The sequence below is a fragment of the Pocillopora damicornis genome, chromosome 9 (assembly GCF_964200805.1).
Source record: "Pocillopora damicornis chromosome 9, jaPocDami1.2, whole genome shotgun sequence".
In the NCBI taxonomy this organism is placed as follows: domain Eukaryota; kingdom Metazoa; phylum Cnidaria; class Anthozoa; order Scleractinia; family Pocilloporidae; genus Pocillopora; species Pocillopora damicornis.
This window is the reverse complement of record NC_142678.1, coordinates 4,298,600-4,318,030: the sequence shown is the minus strand read 5'-3', so window position 1 is coordinate 4,318,030 and position 19,431 is coordinate 4,298,600. Positions and strand designations below refer to the sequence as shown.

The following is a 19,431-nucleotide window of genomic DNA, read 5'->3' as shown; positions in this document are numbered from 1 at the left end:
ATTTTTTTTAAATTCTTTGACTGATCAATTAGCATATCCGTAAAGAAACGGCTCACGCGATTAGATGTACTCACATCTCAGAGAGAGCAAGGGCACAATTTTTCGCGGTTTTGAGGTTTTGGGGACCGGGATATCATTTACAGCCTTCAACATAAAGAGCCATTTTTAATGTTTGTCATATCTCCCTCGTGTGACTGTTTCCGGCCTCATATGAAACGTAATAGAGTGACAAGTATGCGCTAAAACGACCTGTTGCTTATTTCGAATTACAGTACGACCTCGGCAGTTGGAACTTTTTTAAATAACAAGTGCCTTTTAATTTTGGAGCCCAAAAAATTTTCGTCGGTGAGCTCGTTCATGACATGCCCCAAATTTTTGTTAAATGTCTGTTTTGTGATTGAAAATCTGAGCCGATGATTTGCGATAATGTGCTGGTCAGCAGCTTCTTTGCATTTACAGCTGTTAAGAATGTAAGTAGCTGAGTAGATAATTTGATGCAGATACATGCAATACTTTATCCGTTTGTCGGATTTGTTACGTGCATTTCAAGATCAAGAGAACATAATTGTTCCAGTTATGTTCTCTTGGGGAGAAAAATTATTTGGCTATATTCATTTACTCATGAAGATATTCGATAATTTGAAAGTAATAATTCTCTAGAGGCCCGAATTGGGAAACAAAATGTACATGGTAACAAGGTCTATTCAGGCATGGAAAGACAAAAAATGTATATCCGAGCCTGCAAATTGTCCTACCTACATGTCAGCAGACTCCCTTGTCCAAGTTTGTAATTTGGTTTATGACTTGTTAACTCCAACACTAATCACGCAAGAATAACATTCTCAATTTTTTTTCCAAAATTTAGTGTACTTAAGAGTCTGAGTCAGTGATACATGGAGAGGTTTTGGTCATCGTACTTGTTGTTTCGCCAGCTGTCATTTGATTACATTTGTTCATCATTATAACGGTTTACAGCCAATGCCTCTCGACTAATAGCAAATAAAAAGACATCAGCGTCATTGACATGTATATTGGTGTGCGGATTTTTTGGTGCAACAGCTGTCACTTCAACATCTCAATGCGGATGTCCGCTATAACAACAATACACTGAAGGAGTTCAACGATTGCACTGGAGGCTTATTACATTTATGACTAAATGTTATTACATTTAGGACCAAATGTCATTACATTAAGGACCAAATGTTATTACATTTAGGACCAAATGTTATTACATTTAGGACCAAATGTTATTACATTTAGGACCAAATGTTATTACATTTAGGACCAAATGTTATTACATTTAGGACCAAATGTTATTACATTTAGGACCAAATGTTATTACATTTAGGACCAAATGTTATTACATTTAGGACCAAATGTTATTACATTTAGGACCAAATGTTATTACATTTAGGACTAAATGTTATTACATTTAGGACCAAATGTTTTACATTTAGGACCAAATGTTGTTACATTTAGGACCAAATGTTGTTACATTTAGGACCAAATGTTATTACATTTAGGACAGTTATTACATCTAGGCCTTTAACAATGTGCACATCAAGTCCATTCTGTTCGCCTATCGAACCAATAACAATGACTCCACCAAATTCACACCGTTCGAGTTAATGTTTGGCCGTGCACCCGTGCTACTCATCGAGACGGAAATCAGGCCAAAGCCTAGCAGTACTGACTCACTCTCTGACAAAATCGGAGATGCACCCGCTGATTTAATGAGAAGGTTCGTGTCATGATGTACATTCGAGACCAGGAGAAGGTTGAGGCAATAAAGAACATTGACAAAGCACAAGAGCGGCAAAAGAAGTCGTAGGATGCAAAGCACCAGCCACTAGGATTCAAGGAGGGCGACACTGTGTTGCTGAGAAACTTACGGAAGGAGGTAAGAAAAGGAGGCAAACTGGAGCGGGCGTGGTCAGGTCCTTATACCATCAGCAAGGTGTTACCAAAGGGTCTCTACAATCTCCGAAACGAAAAGACGATACTGAGCTGAAAACATCATTTGACAGCTCAAGACTAAAGATCTACTATCATTCGGTACAGTCACACCCAAACGCGAACACTTAGGTAGAGATGCCTTTGCAATCTGGTGCCGTAAAATGGGACAAAAACACTTCGTAATACCACAAAAAGATCGTAATACCATCCTAAGCAACAGTCACCTTGACGACAACTTTATCAATGAATCACAAAACATTTTAAAGAAGCAATTTCCGAACATTGGTGGCTGGCAAGATACTCTGCTCTGCCAAATATCGTTTTCTGCTGTTTCTGAAGAATCTGTCCAAATTCACCACACTAGGAAAAATAATTGGCTTTGTTCAACGTCGATCAACGAACATTTGCGGGTTTACGACGGTTCGTCTGGCGAGGAATGGTTGGACTTGAGCTGCGAGAGACTGGGGGGCGAGTGGCTGTGCACTGTCTGCTGGCCGCCAGACTCTAAACGACTTCGTACTTGTTAAAGCGTTATTTCGGATCTCTCAACAGTTAATAATCGTTAAAATTTGAAAATAAAATTGAGTTCGATGTAGTAGTCTGAACTACTGTTCAGACATAGACGTTGATGTTGATTTGCAATTGAAAATAAGCTGAGAGTTCTAATAGTTCAGAATAGAAACATTTCGATTTATTATAGGCTTTAGGAATGACTTATATTAAATAAGAGTAGCTACTTCGTTCTTGTTCAGAAACTCTTTTATGTTATTTAATTAGAAAATCAGACTGAGTTATTCTTCTGACTGGACGCAATAGTCTTCACTATTGTTATGACGTTTTGTACCAATGTTGATTCGCATCAGAAGAAGCAAGGATTTATTATAACAATTTCAATCGTTCGAATGCTGTAGTTTGTTCGTATTTAATTCCTACGTATACGGTACGACTCGCTATAATAAATGCGGCAGAAATGGAACGATATGGCTGTTTTTCTTTATCTTTATTGAGGAATGTTGTGTTGTCACTGAAAAGAACATCGACAAAAAGCTTCCAAATAGAATAAGTTACTAAATATGATACAAACGATGCTTAAAAGGAAATTTTGGCAAGGGGGTCCAAATCTGCGAAGGGGGGTCGGCATCCGCTAGCGGATTTTGACCGGGGGGTGTCCATATTCAGAATGTTTAAGTCGTGCCAGAATGTTGAAGTCGTGCCGTAAAGTTAAAGTCGTGTTAAAGTTATGAAATCCATATTTTTTAACTAATTTTTTAATTGTGTTAAATGATCTAAGTATCTTAGTATAAGTGTACAATTGGCCTTGAGCTATTGTATTTCATTCTTAATTCCATGCTTTCGCAGATCTATGGCATCGTTCAGGAACGTAAATAATTTTCTATTTTCTTTCCATTTCCCAACGATACCGTAGATCGGCGAAAACTCGGAATAAGGGAGAAATACAGTTGGACAAGGCCTTAATTGAATCGTTACCTTGCCTGGTTTCTAAGGTCTGTCGATGTATACATAAATCGCTGTTTCGCGGTGTGACTATGTGAGCTAGGATTGTTCCCGGGTTTCCCATTTACCTTGAAAACTTTTTTTATCTTGAAAATTTCTGTTTTTGCAGCGAAGATAAGCGGCTGCGTTATCAGATATTTTTGCGAATAAATAACCTTTGTGTTTTTTTCTCCCTTGAATTTTATTCATGTGTAGAATACACAATTGGAGCAAGGAAAATACTTTCGTTTTCTTGATAAATAAGTGTTTCTTTATAACAATACCTCGCGGGGTCCAATGCTTGGAAAACATTATGCACCCTTAGCCACCAGATCTGTAGGTTCTCTATATTGTTTCATTATTGGACTGTGATGATTTTGAAAACTTTATCGTAATTATACATTTTGTTTACATTCTAGAGCTGCTGAAAGTCTTTCAAGGTAATTTATTAGTTACCTATGGTAACGAATCTCAGTAACTTTTACATTGACAGTGTCTCAGTATTCACTCTTTGGAGTACACATTGAATATTTAGGTTTTTTTTATTTTCTTTATTTTATCATTGCACATTCTATTGACTAAAACTGATTTAAGCATCGTATTATAGATTTACAACCATGACAATTAACAAAATACGTTGGAATAGTGCTGCTCAATGCATAGAATTAAAGCTGAATCGTTCCCCGGCTGCAGGGTGTGCATCTCTGTAAAGTAAATTGGAAATATCATCCAGTTTACTTCGTGCTCTTTGAATACAATCAAAGAGCACGAAGCTGAGTGCAAATTTTAAAAAAATCAACTAAAGGTGTTCATTTACAGTGTATTAATAGTGTTTATGGATAATTATTAAATTACGGGTGAATCCATAACAACAATAGAAATTCTTTTATTTGACATAATAGGATGAGCTTCTTAAGAACGAGAACTATAAGTCGAACAACTTTACTTTACTCTCTTCTTTCTACTCTAAATGCAATACCTATAATTTTCTCGTCAGTATTCATGTACAGTACTTTAAACCACCTTTTCTTCGCACCAGTTTCCTAGGCGATGAATACTAAAACTCTATATCCTTCCGGAATGTGTGTGCCAGCCTCAGTTGTAGGCTGGTCCATCTAAAAGGTTTCTGTCCGTATCTCGGGTTTCATCTTTGAGACCGCATTTTTCAATGAGCCTTTTCAGCGTAGGTATGCTTTTGTTAATGCTGTGATATTTGACTAAAAGTTCAAGTAATTTATCATTAATAAATCCCTTGTTCAAATAACTACGAATCGCTCTTTGAGTGCGAATGGTTTCAAAAGAGCAGCACTGCAACTAGGTATACCGAATTCCAGGCAAAAAGCTGTAAATTGAACCCCTGACTGAGAGAGAAATATCACCGTATTACTCATGCCAGAATGCAGTCTCGGAATTTTATACTTTACTAAAAAATACAAATGGTCATGGTCCGTATTTTTCGGGAATACCGGAATACGGTAGTTAAATATAAGCAATTTCCTTTGCATCTCAGAAAAAAAAAGATTTTTCCTGTGACCGCAATGTTTTAGTTTTCTCGGGGAAAAAAACGCTTTGCAGTTTACATTTTTTTCCGGCAGCGAGTATGTAAATTATTTTAACTTTTTTCACTTAGGCTTTGAGAACAAAGATTTATTTCAGTTGTCTCCCAGATTTTAATTGCTCGAGTCTTTCATCCCCTGTGTGTAGCAGCTCAAGAAATAACATGATGCAGCTACCTGTTTTCTTCTTCTTTTTTTTTACTTCGTACCTTTTTAACTCAATAAAGTGAAATATAAGTGAGCCACTCCCCATCTCTTCACTTTATGTGCATTTTTCCTCTGTGTGATATTCCTTCAGGACTTTATGAAAGTAGATCTTCATTGCCTGTGTTTTCATGCATGTTCTGCATCTCCCAAATAGATATCTAGCCATAGATATATATTCAGCTTGGTTTTTTGTACGCAAGTGGTCTCCGTAAAATCAATATATTAATGCGATGATTTATCACTCTTATTCATAATCACTTATTTATGCTTTTTTTTTAAAATTTTTTTATTAGCAAGTGTCATATATTGGCGATGTAACATAATTTACAGCGACGTTGAAAACGGCGAACGGCAAATTAATAAGTAAATGCTGCTCAAAACTAGCAATAGGGGTTATGTTTGAGCTCATATAAATATTTTATATATCCAAAAATGCGTGTTAGGATGTACAAACACGTGTGTTTGGAAATCAATTAGCAAAGGAATGCGACACTTGAACAAATGCTCGTTCTATTGTTCGGACGAACTTTGTAAGGCAGAGGTTTAGGGAGAGAGTATGCAGGTCCTCCAACCTTTAAATTTTTTCAAGACTTTGCATGCTTTGAACACACTCTCCGGCCGGAGTAAAAGGATATGATTTTTTTCGCGTGCAGCTTGCCAATTTAGGAAAACATCAACAGCCCACTTCTCTTTGTACTGTACTGACTGTTGGTCTTCGAAAATTCGAGCAAAGAAACTTATATTTGGCTTTCTTTGGTGGTCGAAACTGGCAAGACTTATCCCTGCATAGCTGCTTATTTCACTTTTCAAAATCGCAACAGAGGAGGTCAATGCAAAGTGCTTTTGCCTCTCATTAAAAAGCCGCACTTGTAAAAAACACAAAAACATATTCCATCACACTGCCTAACAAATCTGTTCATGTTTAATGAAACAAAAGAAAGCAAAAAATAAATACACGCATGATCTTTGTTTTGCTTTTGTGTTTATTGCTAATAAATTAGACCCTTTGGAGAATCCATTCTATAAACTCGGGCTTCGTGTTTCATCAGGGTTTCTAAACACTCCAATACAATAAAAGCACTCGGCTTTGCCTCGTTCTTTCATCAGTTTCCTCGTGTTTAGAAATCCTGATGAAACAGTCGCCTTCGTGTATGAAGCATAAGTTTTGCCTTATAAAGTATGTTGACGAAAGCAATCAGTCATCATATCAGTCCATTTTTCCTCCACTAAATCAGACTCGGCATAGTCATTAAAATTTACATCGATCTGGTTTGCTTAGTTTCTCCCAAATGTGATCGAAATTCATCTGAACTTTTCATCGCTAAGTCTTCTAGCAATTTAATTGGAACGGTACCTCAATCTTATTGACGGTTATTTATAAGTTTTTGAAGCGAAATAAGAAAGGTTTGCGAGGCAAGTGTCGACAAGTTTTTGCGCGGAAGTTACCCTTAATTCTTACTTGAGATTTTTAGAGTTTTTCCGAGTGAAAGCTTTTGATTGAAAAATCTCCTATTGGACGTTCTGTTGTACTGTATCGGTGAGCATTCTTAGTTGTTTGTTTGATTCTCGTCGCCGGTGCGACAAAATATAGGGCTTCTTGGAGTTGGGAAAATACTTATGTTTTTTAGGTAAATTAGTCTTTTATTTTAGCAACCCCGCGCAGAGGTCAATGCTTGGAAAAAAATTACGCACTTTTTGTTCAGGTTGAAAAAATACATTTTTGAAACTGAATACCAACAACTCAATTCTTTTTGTAAAATAATATCTACAATGAAAGTGAGAAGGGTAAATCGTGGCTTGTATGAGGTGTAAATCCGACCATGAAAACTAACATTCCAATAGCCATTTGTTTGATTGATTATTCTTTGGAGCGTATGCGTGGTTTTTACCTAAATTAATATGCAAATATTTATGTTTCTTTGGAGGGTTTACCGGAAACGTCTGAGGAGGGGCTAACGCTCTATATCTATCTATCTATCTATCTATCTATCTATCTATCTATATATATATATATATATATATAGATAGATCTATAGATAGATAAATAGATATCTATCTATCTATCTATCTATATATATATATATATATATATAATTTGCACAATGGAGAATGTGCTTCCGTTTTCAACGCTTTATTCCAGACCCGACGCGTTTCGGCATTAGCCTTCCTCAGGGGCCTTAACATGCAATTGTTACAGAGTCGTAATTCAATATATATATATATATATATATATATATATAGATAGATAGATAGATAGATAGATAGATAGATATCTTTGTATCTTCCACCGACGAAGAACCACATTAGTTTTTAGAAACTTGCTCCTCTTTATTTTAACACTTAGTTCAGTTAATAAATATTGCTTCTAAGTATTACGGTGCTTTCAATAAGATTTGGACTACGTGGCTACCTTGGTAAAGCACCCGCCGGAGTTTTCGGTGTTAAACTTCGGCAAACAATCATTCAAATTAATATTAGTCTTCTTTGTTACAATTGTTTATCTGTTCGTTTTATTTCTGATCAAAATCTTTCATTCGCTGACATGCAAATCTGCTGCCTGAGTTTCACATAAAGGTCCTCTAAAAGGACATAGATTTACTGGTTACCGAAATTTAAGTCAGTATGTTCTCGGAAACTCAAAATCTATTTTGCTTTTTGCCGGAAATGGTTAAAAGTAGCCCAAAAGAACTCTTTAGGATCGCGAGGTGTTTTAGGTCTTACAATGAAAGTTTGTTTGAAAGCTTCCAAAAAGTCACAGAAAGATCCAGAATGATGGTAACCATCCAAACCCGCATACAGTAACACTAAACACTTTCGTCACGCAGGGTACAAAAATAACCCAAGGTAATATCATGTGTGTATCAAATTTCCACATGTACATGTTCGGAAACGTTCTCAAATTTTGATAATACCATTATCTGCGCATGTGTAGTGACTAAATAAGTTCCGATGATAGTATTTATATTTTCAAACTTATGCTACCTTGACCGTCTATTATTAAGAAACTTGGAAATTATTTCTGAGTAGATTACCACTAGGACATTTTGAATGAAAATCTAGAAGTTCATGGCTATTTTGTTGTTGACTTAAAAATGGTCAGGCTATTGGAGGAGAAAGACTGACTTTGCTGCATGTTTCTTTTGTAAGAGATAGTAATGCCTTAATATTGATACATGGCCTAATTCCTTCCAACTAACAGTGAGCATTTGAAATTAGAGAATGAGACAACTTACCACATACATTATTATTCTAGCGTTCTTATCAGAGTCCAAAAAAGGCGTGAATAGATCAACAACGTTCCGTGGTACTGTCGGTTATTTGTTCTGTTCTGGAAAAACATAGTGGACAAGTTTGCTTTCTTACTTTTAGTAGCAAATTAGTCGAAACGAGGTCAAAACCATATTTTGGTGGTATTGTTTTAAAGTCTCGCTCTAGAAAGGATATCGATAAAAGCTATAGCATAGCTCCTTCTGCAAAGCCAAAAGAACAGAGCTTTTCTTTAAAACTTGTTTGTGGGAGTATTCTTAGCATAATCTGAAGATGGCGGAGATGATTTTTCATAGTTATTTCCTATTTTATTTTCATTTTCGAGAACAGAGGGAAATTTCCATATGTTTCGCTTTTCGTCGGGATGTTTGTTTAAACGGATAACACTTCTATCAACGATACATGCGTTTTCATCTTATTCCTCCTTTCTCAGCAAATTTTTTGGAAGAATAAATGACTCCTATCGTACTTGTAATGTACGTAATAGGAAAGTTGATCCGTCAAATTAGAAATTCGACATTGGAACTGAACCTAACTTATGAGTTGCATTCGTGGGAGAAAAACAAACGAAAATACTAAGAGGAAAACATAAAGAAACAAGCAACAAATACTTGCCTGTTAACAGCAATTTGTTTGTTTTATATTATTTTTGTCTTGTTTTGGTATTCGAAGCTCGCATTTTGCGTGCTCTTTGGACTATGATTTCAGAGGATAAAGAAAATATGTAAACAAGCAACCTCATAAAGAAATGCAACAACGACAACAGCGCTGTTGTTGTTGCTTTTGTTAGCAACAATAACATTAAACAACATCAAACTCAGTTTAAATACAAAATCTCCGTCCTTCATTTGCTCTTTTGGGTTCCTAACACTCAAAGATTTATACATTCCATAAAATCTTGGAAGCTAAAGAGTTCAATTTCAGAAAGGATTTCGTTTTTGCTGAAAGGAAGTATTATTCATCGCACCCTTAATGTTACTTCTCCGAAAAAAAAAACAACAACAAACGAATGTTATCAATGCTCGCCCTTTTATAAAAGGTCTACGGTAAAAGTACGTATATGCATGGGTATTTCCTGCTTTATCAGTTTGGAACTGAGATGATATTGCATACGTATCCTGGTTCATTTATTTTGTTTTCATTTTAGAGTTCAGGAGAGGTAAATTGTTTATTATTGGTTCAGTAATTTTCTCTTAGTGTCTTTCAATATTTACGTTTACACTACACAGTGGATGTGTATATTTGTTTAAATGGAGCAAATATATTCATTTATTACATGGCAGAGTAGTCTGATTGGTTTTTACTTGGTCGCCTTATGGACTGTTTCCATGGAGACGGTTATATGCCGTATATTTTTGTTCTCGAAAGCCGCCAAATTCAAATCTCCAACAAAAATTGAAACGTTGTTTATAAAGATTGAGCTTTCAGAGGTTAAAGAAAATTTGTGAAGAAGCTACTTAAAAAGGAGAGCAGCAACATCAAACTCAGTTCAAATACAAAACCTTAGTCTTTCATTTGCCCTTAAGAGGCTTTGTATGCTTGTAGATTTATGCATTACATAAATTATTGAAAGGATGCAGTTCAGTATCGGTAGATATTTCGTTTTCGCTTAGAAAAAATTATTTTTCATCGCACTTTCCCTGTTATTTCTCCGAAAAAAAACTCGCTGTCGTAAATGCTCATTCTTTTATAAAGGGTTCGAGGTGCCTAACTCTAAACGTACATATCATGTGAAAATTCAAGTTTTCCTATGCATGAGTATTTCAGCGATATCAGTTTGGAGGTGATATGATTTTGAATACCTTATCTGAGTAAGTTGTTTATTATCGGTTTAGTAATTTTCTTCTAACAGTGTTTCAATATTCACAATATCATCTACGCCGTCAGGTGCATATGTGTGTTTCTTTAGATTGAGCCTATGTATCCAATAAATAAAAAAAAGGAGTACGGTCGTTAAACTTTTAGCCATCTGGTTGGCTAAACGGAGCTAGGCTATCAGCATTTAATCTAGTTCCGATCTCTAGCTCCTCAGAGCTTACAATTTCGAAAGTAGCAGAACTACCATAAAATGCTTGTTATTTCCTTATTTTTCTTTTATTTCGAAGAGCAGAGGGATATTTTCACATCGAAAGCGACTGTCAAAAATTCGTGGCTGGTATGACGCGGCGTTTGGTCTCGGCCAAGGGACTTGTCAGATACTCTTCGTATATTTCAAGCGAACTCGTCGAGCATCGCGCTTTAAGTCCGTTCGCCAAGTCAAGATGTTAGCAGGCTGGCCCTCTACCGATTCTCATTGATTCTTTAACTTAAATTAAATAAGCGCCTAGCTGGTTATAACATTCTAGTCGCTAAATATGTAAAAATTCCTGCTGGGCGGCCTCCATTTTTCAAAGAGCCAGTTTACAAACAAAGCTCAAAAATCTGACTTTGCATATTTTGGCAATGTTTACATCGTATGTTCTCAACAGAAAAGTTTAAAACACATGGAAAGTACATGGCTTTAAAAGAAGGGTCTCTTATGAGCAATATCACCGAGAGAAATATTATTTCTGGCAGTTATCTTTTAAGAAGAAATTGACCAACTTTTCTGAGGACTACTCGACGTAACCACAAACATATAACCCAAATCGTGTGCATATCATCCAGATATCGAGTGCCGTGCATTCTTCCGTGAGAGTTTGAAGAACCCAAAATCCTCTGGTGATACACTGTTAACTTTTATTCACGTAAATAATACGCACTTAGCTTTTGGAGAATATTTTTAAAAGTAAATTAGTGTTCTATTATGACAACATCTCAGGGGTGGGGCTAATGCCTATAAATAGATGATGCATTCTACAGCTACCAGATGTGTGGATTCTTTATGTCATATCAGTAAGGGATTGAGATGACTTTGCAAACCTTATCATAATTCGTCATTTTGTTTTCATTCCAGAGTTCATCAAAGAGGTGCAAGGTAATTTATTAGTTAACTATGATAATGAATCTTGGTAAATTTTGTTTTAACAGTCTCGATATTCGCTCTTTGCACTACACATTGGATATTTATGTAAGTTTGATGAAAGTAAATGTATTCAGTTATGAACTCTATATTTTTTAAACTCATTTTCGTGGAGCACATTCTATTGTGTTAAACTGATTTAAGCATCTCAGTGTAAATATATAATTGGCCTTGAGCTTTCGTATCTCTCTTTTTAACTCCACGCTTTTGCAGATCTTCGGCATCGTTCAGGAATGTAAAGAATTTTTTTATTTTTCTTACATTTCCTGACGATACCGTAGATCAGCGAAAGCTTGGAATAAGAAACACAGTCACTGAAGGCTTCAATCTAATCGTCCACAGATCTTCGGCATCGTTCAGGAATGTAAAGAATTTTTTTATTTTTCTTACATTTCCTGACGATACCGTAGATCGGCGAAAGCTTGGAATAAGAAATACAGTTACTGAAGGCTTCAATCTAATCGTCCACTTAATATGTTGTGGTTCAATTTTATCCTTGGTTCAAATTTTATATTCTTTTGTTTTTGGGTAATGTAATGTATGATGGTGAGTTTTAAACAAAGGGAAATAAAATTTGAACCAAGGATAAAATTGAACCACAACATATACATAAATCACTGTTTCGCTGTGTGATTTCCATTTACCGTAAAATGTTTTAGTTTTGTTGCTGCAGCGAAGATAAGCAGCTGCTTAATCAGACATTTCTGCGATAAATAGCCCTGTATTTGTTTCTGTTAACTTTATTTATGTGTAGAGTACACACTTGGAGCTAGGAGAATACTTTTGTTTTCTTGGTAAAGTAGTGTTTCATTATAACAACACTTCGCGGGGGTCAATGCTTTGAAAAAACGATGCACTCCTCAGCCACCAGATCTGTAGGTTCTCTATATAATTTCATCAAGGGATTGAAATGACTTTGCAAATCCTATCATAATTTATCATTTTGTTTTTATTTTAGAGTTGACGCAGAAGGAAAAAGGTAATTTATTTGTTACCTATACTAATGAATCTTAGTAACTTTTATTTTCACAGTGTTTCATTAATTATTAGTCTCGTTCTTTAGTGGGGTTTACAAACAAGGTGATATACACCACACACCCAAAAATATTCTCAGCATGCCAGATTAGCACTGGTAACGCACTGCGTGACACAACACATTGGATATGTATGTATCTTTGATAACAGCAAATATTCAACAATAAATTTAGTTTCATTTTCTTTATTTTATCATAGCAGGTTCTATTGACTTAAATTGATGTAAGCATCAAATTAAGAATAACGCAGCTCAATGCTTAGGAAAAAAGCTGAGTTGTTCCCCGGCTGGAGGGTGTGCATCTCTGCAATACCCTCCACAGACAGAACTTAACTAATTACTTTTTAACGGCTGATATCCGTGTGATCCAACCAGCTATTTACGGTCAAATGTTATCCGACAATAGTCACGGGAAATAATTCTGAGACGGATTAAATAATATTGTTCACGTAGTCAGGTCGTTTCTTAACTTTAGCGGAATCTGACTTAGAAGTAAACTAATTTTTAATTGTATGATGGCAGCTGAGGTTAACCGTTAGCCGTAGGACGGCAAAAATTTTGTCGTTAGGCCTAAAAATTAACAGATTTTAACCGTTGGTCGTATAGGAAGTTAAACGTAAAAAAAATTTCTTTCAACCGTAACGCATGATCTTAGAATCACATCTTTAATGCAAAGAAAAATTTTTTTTTCTACACTCCCCAAAAATTCACCGATTCTGTAAATTGAACATATTAAGCGCGTAGCTGGTTAATTATAATATTCCAGTCGCTAAATATGTAGAAATCCCCGCGGGCCAGCCTCTATTTTTCATAGAAGCAATTAACGAACAAAGCTCAAAAATCTGATTTTCTTTATTTTAGCGATCATGTCTAGATGTAATTCTTTTTTTTTTATCAACAAAAGTTTCAAACAAATGAAGATTACATGGCTCTAAAAGAAGGGTCTCTTATGAGAAATATCCCTAAAAGAAATATCGCTTCTGGCAACATCTTTGAAAAAAAAATGGTTAGCTTTTATAAAAGACTACTTGACGTAACTACAAACGTACACGCCGAATCGTGTACATATCATCCAGATACCGTGTACCGTACTCTCTACCGGGGGAATTTGAATATTATCATTATTTGAAAAGTATTTTTAGCAAAATCAGGTCGTATCCTAACTTCAGCAGAATCTGACTTAAAAGTAATTATATACTGACAGCGCCCGTAGTCAATATGAAGTGAACGCTTGGTCATTAACTCATATGTATCATTATGTTGCACTAATGACCATATTTAATATTTCCAAATGATGAAATGTCTCATTACATGTCTCTCTGAAGACTGAGAGCTAACAACACCAGAAGAAAGGGTAGCATTATATTTTAAAGACAACCTACCCCTCTTCAACTTGCATGAAACAACCACAGGTTATTATACCCGCTAACGCATGATTTTAAAATTACATCTTCAGTCCCTTCGGAAATTTATGCTCGAGGTCCTGAAGCTGTTGAGGCATATAACAAAGCCTTAACGGGGGGAAAGGCCTGCATCAAGAGAATACCAGTAATGTTGATCGGACAGGAGCGGACAGGAAAAACTAGTCTCAAAAAGTCCTTAAAAGGAGAAGATTTCAATGGAAAAGAGGAAAGCACAGTCGGAATAGACACTGACTCTTTGTACTTTAAAGTATCAAAAGAGATTTGGAAAAGCGGAAAGGTGAAGGAAGAAGTAGAATTTGAGCCAGAAGATCAATTTGAACACCTTGCAGCAGCGAAAGTGATCAGTGAATTTTTAAGGAAACAAAAGGAAAATTTAACGGGGTTTCGGCAAAAGTCAGATTCTGACTCAGAGTCAGATTCAGAGTCTGAGTTAGAGTCTCTGGATGGATCAAGCACAAACATTTCTCGTTATGGCTCAACTAAATAAGCCCTCAAGAAATATCGAATCTTTACACGGAAAATTGCCCGAGGAAGTAGCCAGGCTGGTTGAAAAAATGCTTCAAGAGGAAGAAAATGCAAACCATGAAGACTACATCTACTCAGTTCTATGGGATTTTGGCGGACAGTCAGTGTACTATGAAACCCATCCAATTTTCCTCACGGAGAAAGCTATCTACATTTTGGTGTCTGACTTGAGTCGTGATCCAGACAAGAATGCCATCCCGCCTGTCAAAACAGGACTTTTCGAGGACAAAGTAGACAGTGACTGCAGTAAAACAATCCTTGATTATCTGGACTTTTGGATGTCATCAATTTATTCCTTGGTAAGTGCAGATGTTCGAAGCTCTCAAGAGATTGCTCCGAATGTTGTGCCACGGAGGCTTCCCCCTGTATTCCTGGTATGCACCCATGCTGACGTGCCGTTTGGTGGATCTAACGCAAGAGACCTTGCTTTAAAAACCTACGGCTTTCTGCAGCACAAGACCTACAAGGAACATCTGTATAAAGATGTTTTCGTCGTGGATAATACAAAGTCTGGCAGTGAAGAAGAATGTACTGAAGTTAAACGGCTGAGAGAAGAGGTGCTTGCTGTTGCGAAGGAACTGCAACTGACGAAAGAAGAAATTCCGGTGAAGTGGTTGAGGTATGAAAACAAGCTTCGCAAAAAGCATGACAAGTGGATAACTCGTGAAGAAGCCAAGTGGATTGCATTTGAAGACTGCGGGATCCAAGAAGATGATGAGTTTTCCACTTTGTTGAACTTTCTGCATGATCAGAGAATTGTGATTCATTTTAGTGGCTCTCCACAGTTGGAAAGGATGGTGATATTAGATCCTCAGTGGCTTGTTGATGTCCTCAAAAACGTTATCACTGTAAGACGTTTTAAACACACGGAGCATCCTGTGAAAGACCTGTGGATACAACTTGAAGAAACCGGAATCTTGGATGAAAAGCTCATTGACCATGCTTGGAGAGACTTGCTCGACAACCAAGAAAGTCACAAGAGCCTCACTGCCATCATGGAGAGATTAAGCTTGATTTCCCCCTGGCCGTCATCTAAAGACAGCAAGCAGTACCTTGTACCGTCCATGTTGATGTCACCCCCAACAGATGACGTCCTACAGCTTCTCGACTCTGTAAACTTTCCATCTCTTTTTGTAACATTTGCATCAGGTCGAGTGCCTCCTGGTTTATTCTCCCGACTTATCCTGCATTTCTTCCAGTGGTGTGGCGAAGAATGGAACAGCGAAATGAGCCCACGTTTGTTTCATAATTTTGCCATGTTTCACATTCTTCCAGACCAAGGTATCTCTGTGATTTTTTGGTGCCATCCCTCAGCCATTGAAGTCGCTCTTCACAGCGTAGACAAAGACGATAAAAGAGTAGATATATCCCGTGCTGTTCACTGGAAATTGAGGTTTATACTCGAATGCATGCGGAAAGAGTTTCACTGGCTCAACAACGTGAAGTACGATATGTGTGTCTGCTGCCCAGTCTGTTCTCAACCAGGGTCGGTAAAATGCCGCGATCATGACGTGCGTGGATGTGAGTGTCTACACTTTCTGTCAGAATCTGATTTGCAAGAGCGTCAACATTGTAACAGACCAGGACGTATCCTTCCTGGAGATTGCAGGATTCGGATCCAGCAGTTCAAATGTTGGTTCTTATTTGGAGGAGAAGAGGAAGGTGCCGGAATGTCAACTAATCAGGTAAGTTGCCAGTCTCATCCTTGGGTTGATAAGAGCTTATATTTTGGGTTAATATGACGCTAATATTTGGTATGTTCAGTGTCATTTTTTAAAAGTAGTTTAAAAGTGGATTCAATTTGTTTTTCTAGCAGCTGCAAGCTCTTCACGCAACGAGTCGTAGAGGCTCCTTCGGTTCGAGAGGCATATTTTCCGTAGAAGGTATGGGTCCTTCTTTTTTCATGTCATTATCGCATAGTAAAAATGCCGTGGTTAACAGAAGGGCTTATTTTGTAAACATCAACCAAGATCCCTTCAAGTATAATTTTAGAGAAATTAGCATAAAGTTCTCTCTCCTGGACCACACTTTTAACCAACTCATAATTTTTGGGCCTTAGCAAATTACATTCTGTCTACTTAACTCTGCCATATTACATTTAATTTAGCTTTTTGTTATTTCAATTCGTTCTAATCATTTTCAAGGAACGAAACGGAAAGATCTTGCGCTGCCCGAGAGTATCAAAATTTCCATCCAGTCCATTCCACTCAACTCAGAAAGTGATGTCAAGGATATTGTGATTCAGTTTCAAGAAGCTCTGCAGTTAGAACCAGCATCTTTGGTCAGTCCTGAGCCTGAGACGAAAAGTATGATTCGTGGCCTTGCCTTGAGAGCTAAATCTGAGAAACGGGATGATTTGGTGAGACACTTACGAGAGATTACACCTGCTGGTACTTCTGGTGAGTTTAAGATGATTTTTTTTGCGTTCAGGGGAAATAGGTTTCTAAGATATAAAAAAGTACTCACACAAGCGTCCTCTCAATGCAACATTAAAGTAATGTCAACGCGTGCTCGATTTTATTTTGTAGTTGTTTTTTTGTTGATCCCCTTTTGATCTGCTCTAATATATATGTATATATATATATTTTTTTTTTGTTTTTTGTTTTTTTTTTTGTTTTGGTTTTAAGTTTTCTAAAATACGTTCTGCTATATTTATCTTCTTTTATTGTTTGTTTGTCTTTACAGGGCCGTTTTTGAATGAGAATATGTCAGTTGATTGCATGCCATATAAACAATACGAGAATTTAACGTTCAGCCTCTCGGGTAAGGAATAAGGTTGGCGTCCGCACACCCATTTATTCATAAACTAGTTGTAACCTTTGTTTGAACTCATAGGTTGTCGTCTCTCCACTCTGAAAAGAACTCCCGAAAAAACTCGGGCCTTAACAAGATTCGATTTAGCAGATGCGTTTTCAGATTATATTCCGGCTAGATTATTTCATTGCTAGCTAAATTTCGTCAGCTTTCGTCAAAACCCTTTCCAGAAGAATGAGCTGACAATATTTGGACGAAATTTGGAGGATATCAAGCGCCAAGAAAATGCGAGCAATTTATGCCATTTGCCCATACGGTCTACGGTAGAGTTTGGTTTAAGGTCGAAATCTTTTTTTCAAATGTAACACAATTTATGAAAGAGCATAATATGTTTTTCTACGTAGGTGGAGACGAGTGGAAACTGTTGGCAGAAAGGCTGGGCTTATCCCAAATCCAGATTCGCTTTCTAGACAAGAGAGTTACGAATCCTTCTGACGTTGTCCTTAGCACTGTGGGAAAGCATCGCCACCTGAGTGTTGGAGAAATCTATGATACATTAGTCGACTGCGAGCTACCAGCTATCGCAGATCTAATGTAAATTAGAATATGAATACCGGAAGAAGGCGAGTGACACAGCAAGAACCAGTAGCAAGAAGCAAGGTAGCGGCCGAAGACTTATTTGCGAGAGATCTAAGTAAAAATACAATTCCTGAGCTGGGAGTCGATAAATTATGCGTTGAGGCGCGTTAGCATCATTTGAGCAGATTTATAGTTGCTTATAATTGTATTTTTGTAAAGTAAGAGAAAAAAACCTTTAATTGTAGATTTTCTTTGAATTTACATTTTCTTTGTCCTTGCCAGTAGGTATATCATAAACATAAAGCCATTATGAATTAATCTGGAGTAGTTGTTGTATTTGAAACGGAGGAACTACGGAAAAAGGACCGAGGTTGACTTATCTCCTCTAACAGAGGTATAGCCTCGGGTAGGGCCCGGTAAATAGCATGTGACAATCTTCTACATATTAGAGTCATGGCCTTTGATTCAAGTAGATATCTGTGTATCCTGGCCAGTTTCATGAAAGTTTTTCAAAAGCACCAGTAAATCTAATTCTTATTTCTAGCGAAAAACAAATTTTAACATGGTGAGGACATGCTGAAATAATATAGTTTTGCATTACTTTTTATGTCTACATAGCTGTGGTTTTGGTGCTAATTTTTGTCTTTCGAACACGAAAAACAAATGTTCATTTTATCGGAATATTGCTACAACATAATAACAGGGATTTACGGCGCAGGGAAGGGATGGGATCCTCCGCTAAATAGTTCCAATAAATAACATGCAAGGCTCGTTTGAAATCTAGTCGTAAGCATCAAGTGTTTCCTTCCTATTCAGCAATGACAAACTTTCTTGAACCGCGGAACTCGAACGAAGTGACAAGGTTTCCTCGTGCATGCAACATCTCTGTATTGGTATCCAGTTTTCATATTTTGTTGACAAATACAATGCTAGAAAACAATGATCTCGTAGTTAGTAACACATGTACACTCTGAAATTCCCTTTTTGGTTTGATAAATGATAAGACGGTTTTTGTTTCAGAAAAAAAAACTCAGTTGAACATTAGATTAACCTTTCAGATTGCAGTTATCCATCTATATCTTTAGATAGAGAAAGACGTCTTGAGAGTGAAGTACACTATTGAAAAAACAATGATTTGTTGTAGTAAGTAATGCACACAGAAATATATTCGATCGTCGGCTGTGCATGAATTAGATTTGAGTGTAACTGCTGTGGCAGCACATTTTATCTTTCGCTTGACCTATATATGTATGCTTTGTATGCCAAAGTAAAGTCAAAATAAAATCGTGTGTGTTTTAGCTTATCATGTGATGGAATGAAAAAATTATCAAATAAATAAATATAAATAAATAAATGACAATTTTATATAGCGGCCTATCCAAAAGCTCTAAGGCACTTCACAATCAAAGTAAAAAATAAAAATAATCAAACGTAATCATTCATAAAAATAACGCTTAAAGAGATAAGTTTGAAGATTACGCTTAAAAGCGTTGAGATCTACACTACATTTTATGGTTTCAGGAATGTCATTCCACAGCTTAGGTGCAGAGACAGAAAAGGCGCGATCGCCATAAGATTTCAACCTGGAGCGAGGAATCACTAACAAGTTCCTACTCGATGATCGTAAAGACCTAG

General features: G+C 36.7%; 2 protein-coding genes across 5 annotated transcripts in view; one reads left to right on the top strand and one right to left on the bottom strand.

The window, feature by feature from the left end:
* Nucleotides 1-19,099, top strand: part of LOC113666299 (uncharacterized) — an 81,379-nt gene extending 62,280 nt beyond the window's left edge. For 2 of the 4 annotated variants that reach the window (XM_089183375.1, XM_089183374.1), the window contains exons 3-6: nt 16,277-16,346; nt 16,608-16,862; nt 17,149-17,226; nt 17,622-19,099. In XM_089183375.1, coding sequence (XP_089039501.1) covers nt 16,277-16,346; nt 16,608-16,862; nt 17,149-17,226; nt 17,622-17,815 — 597 coding nt within the window. In that variant the 3' untranslated portion in view covers nt 17,816-19,099. Of the gene's footprint in view, nt 1-13,251; nt 16,149-16,276; nt 16,347-16,607; nt 16,863-17,148; nt 17,227-17,621 lie in introns of those variants that run through there. The other 2 variants (XM_089183379.1, XM_089183378.1) reach the window with 2 other exon arrangements.
* The window catches only part of LOC149039707 (spondin-1-like), a 159,440-nt gene that overhangs the window by 114,630 nt on the left and 25,379 nt on the right, over nt 1-19,431 (bottom strand). The gene's annotated exons all lie outside the window — the stretch shown is intronic.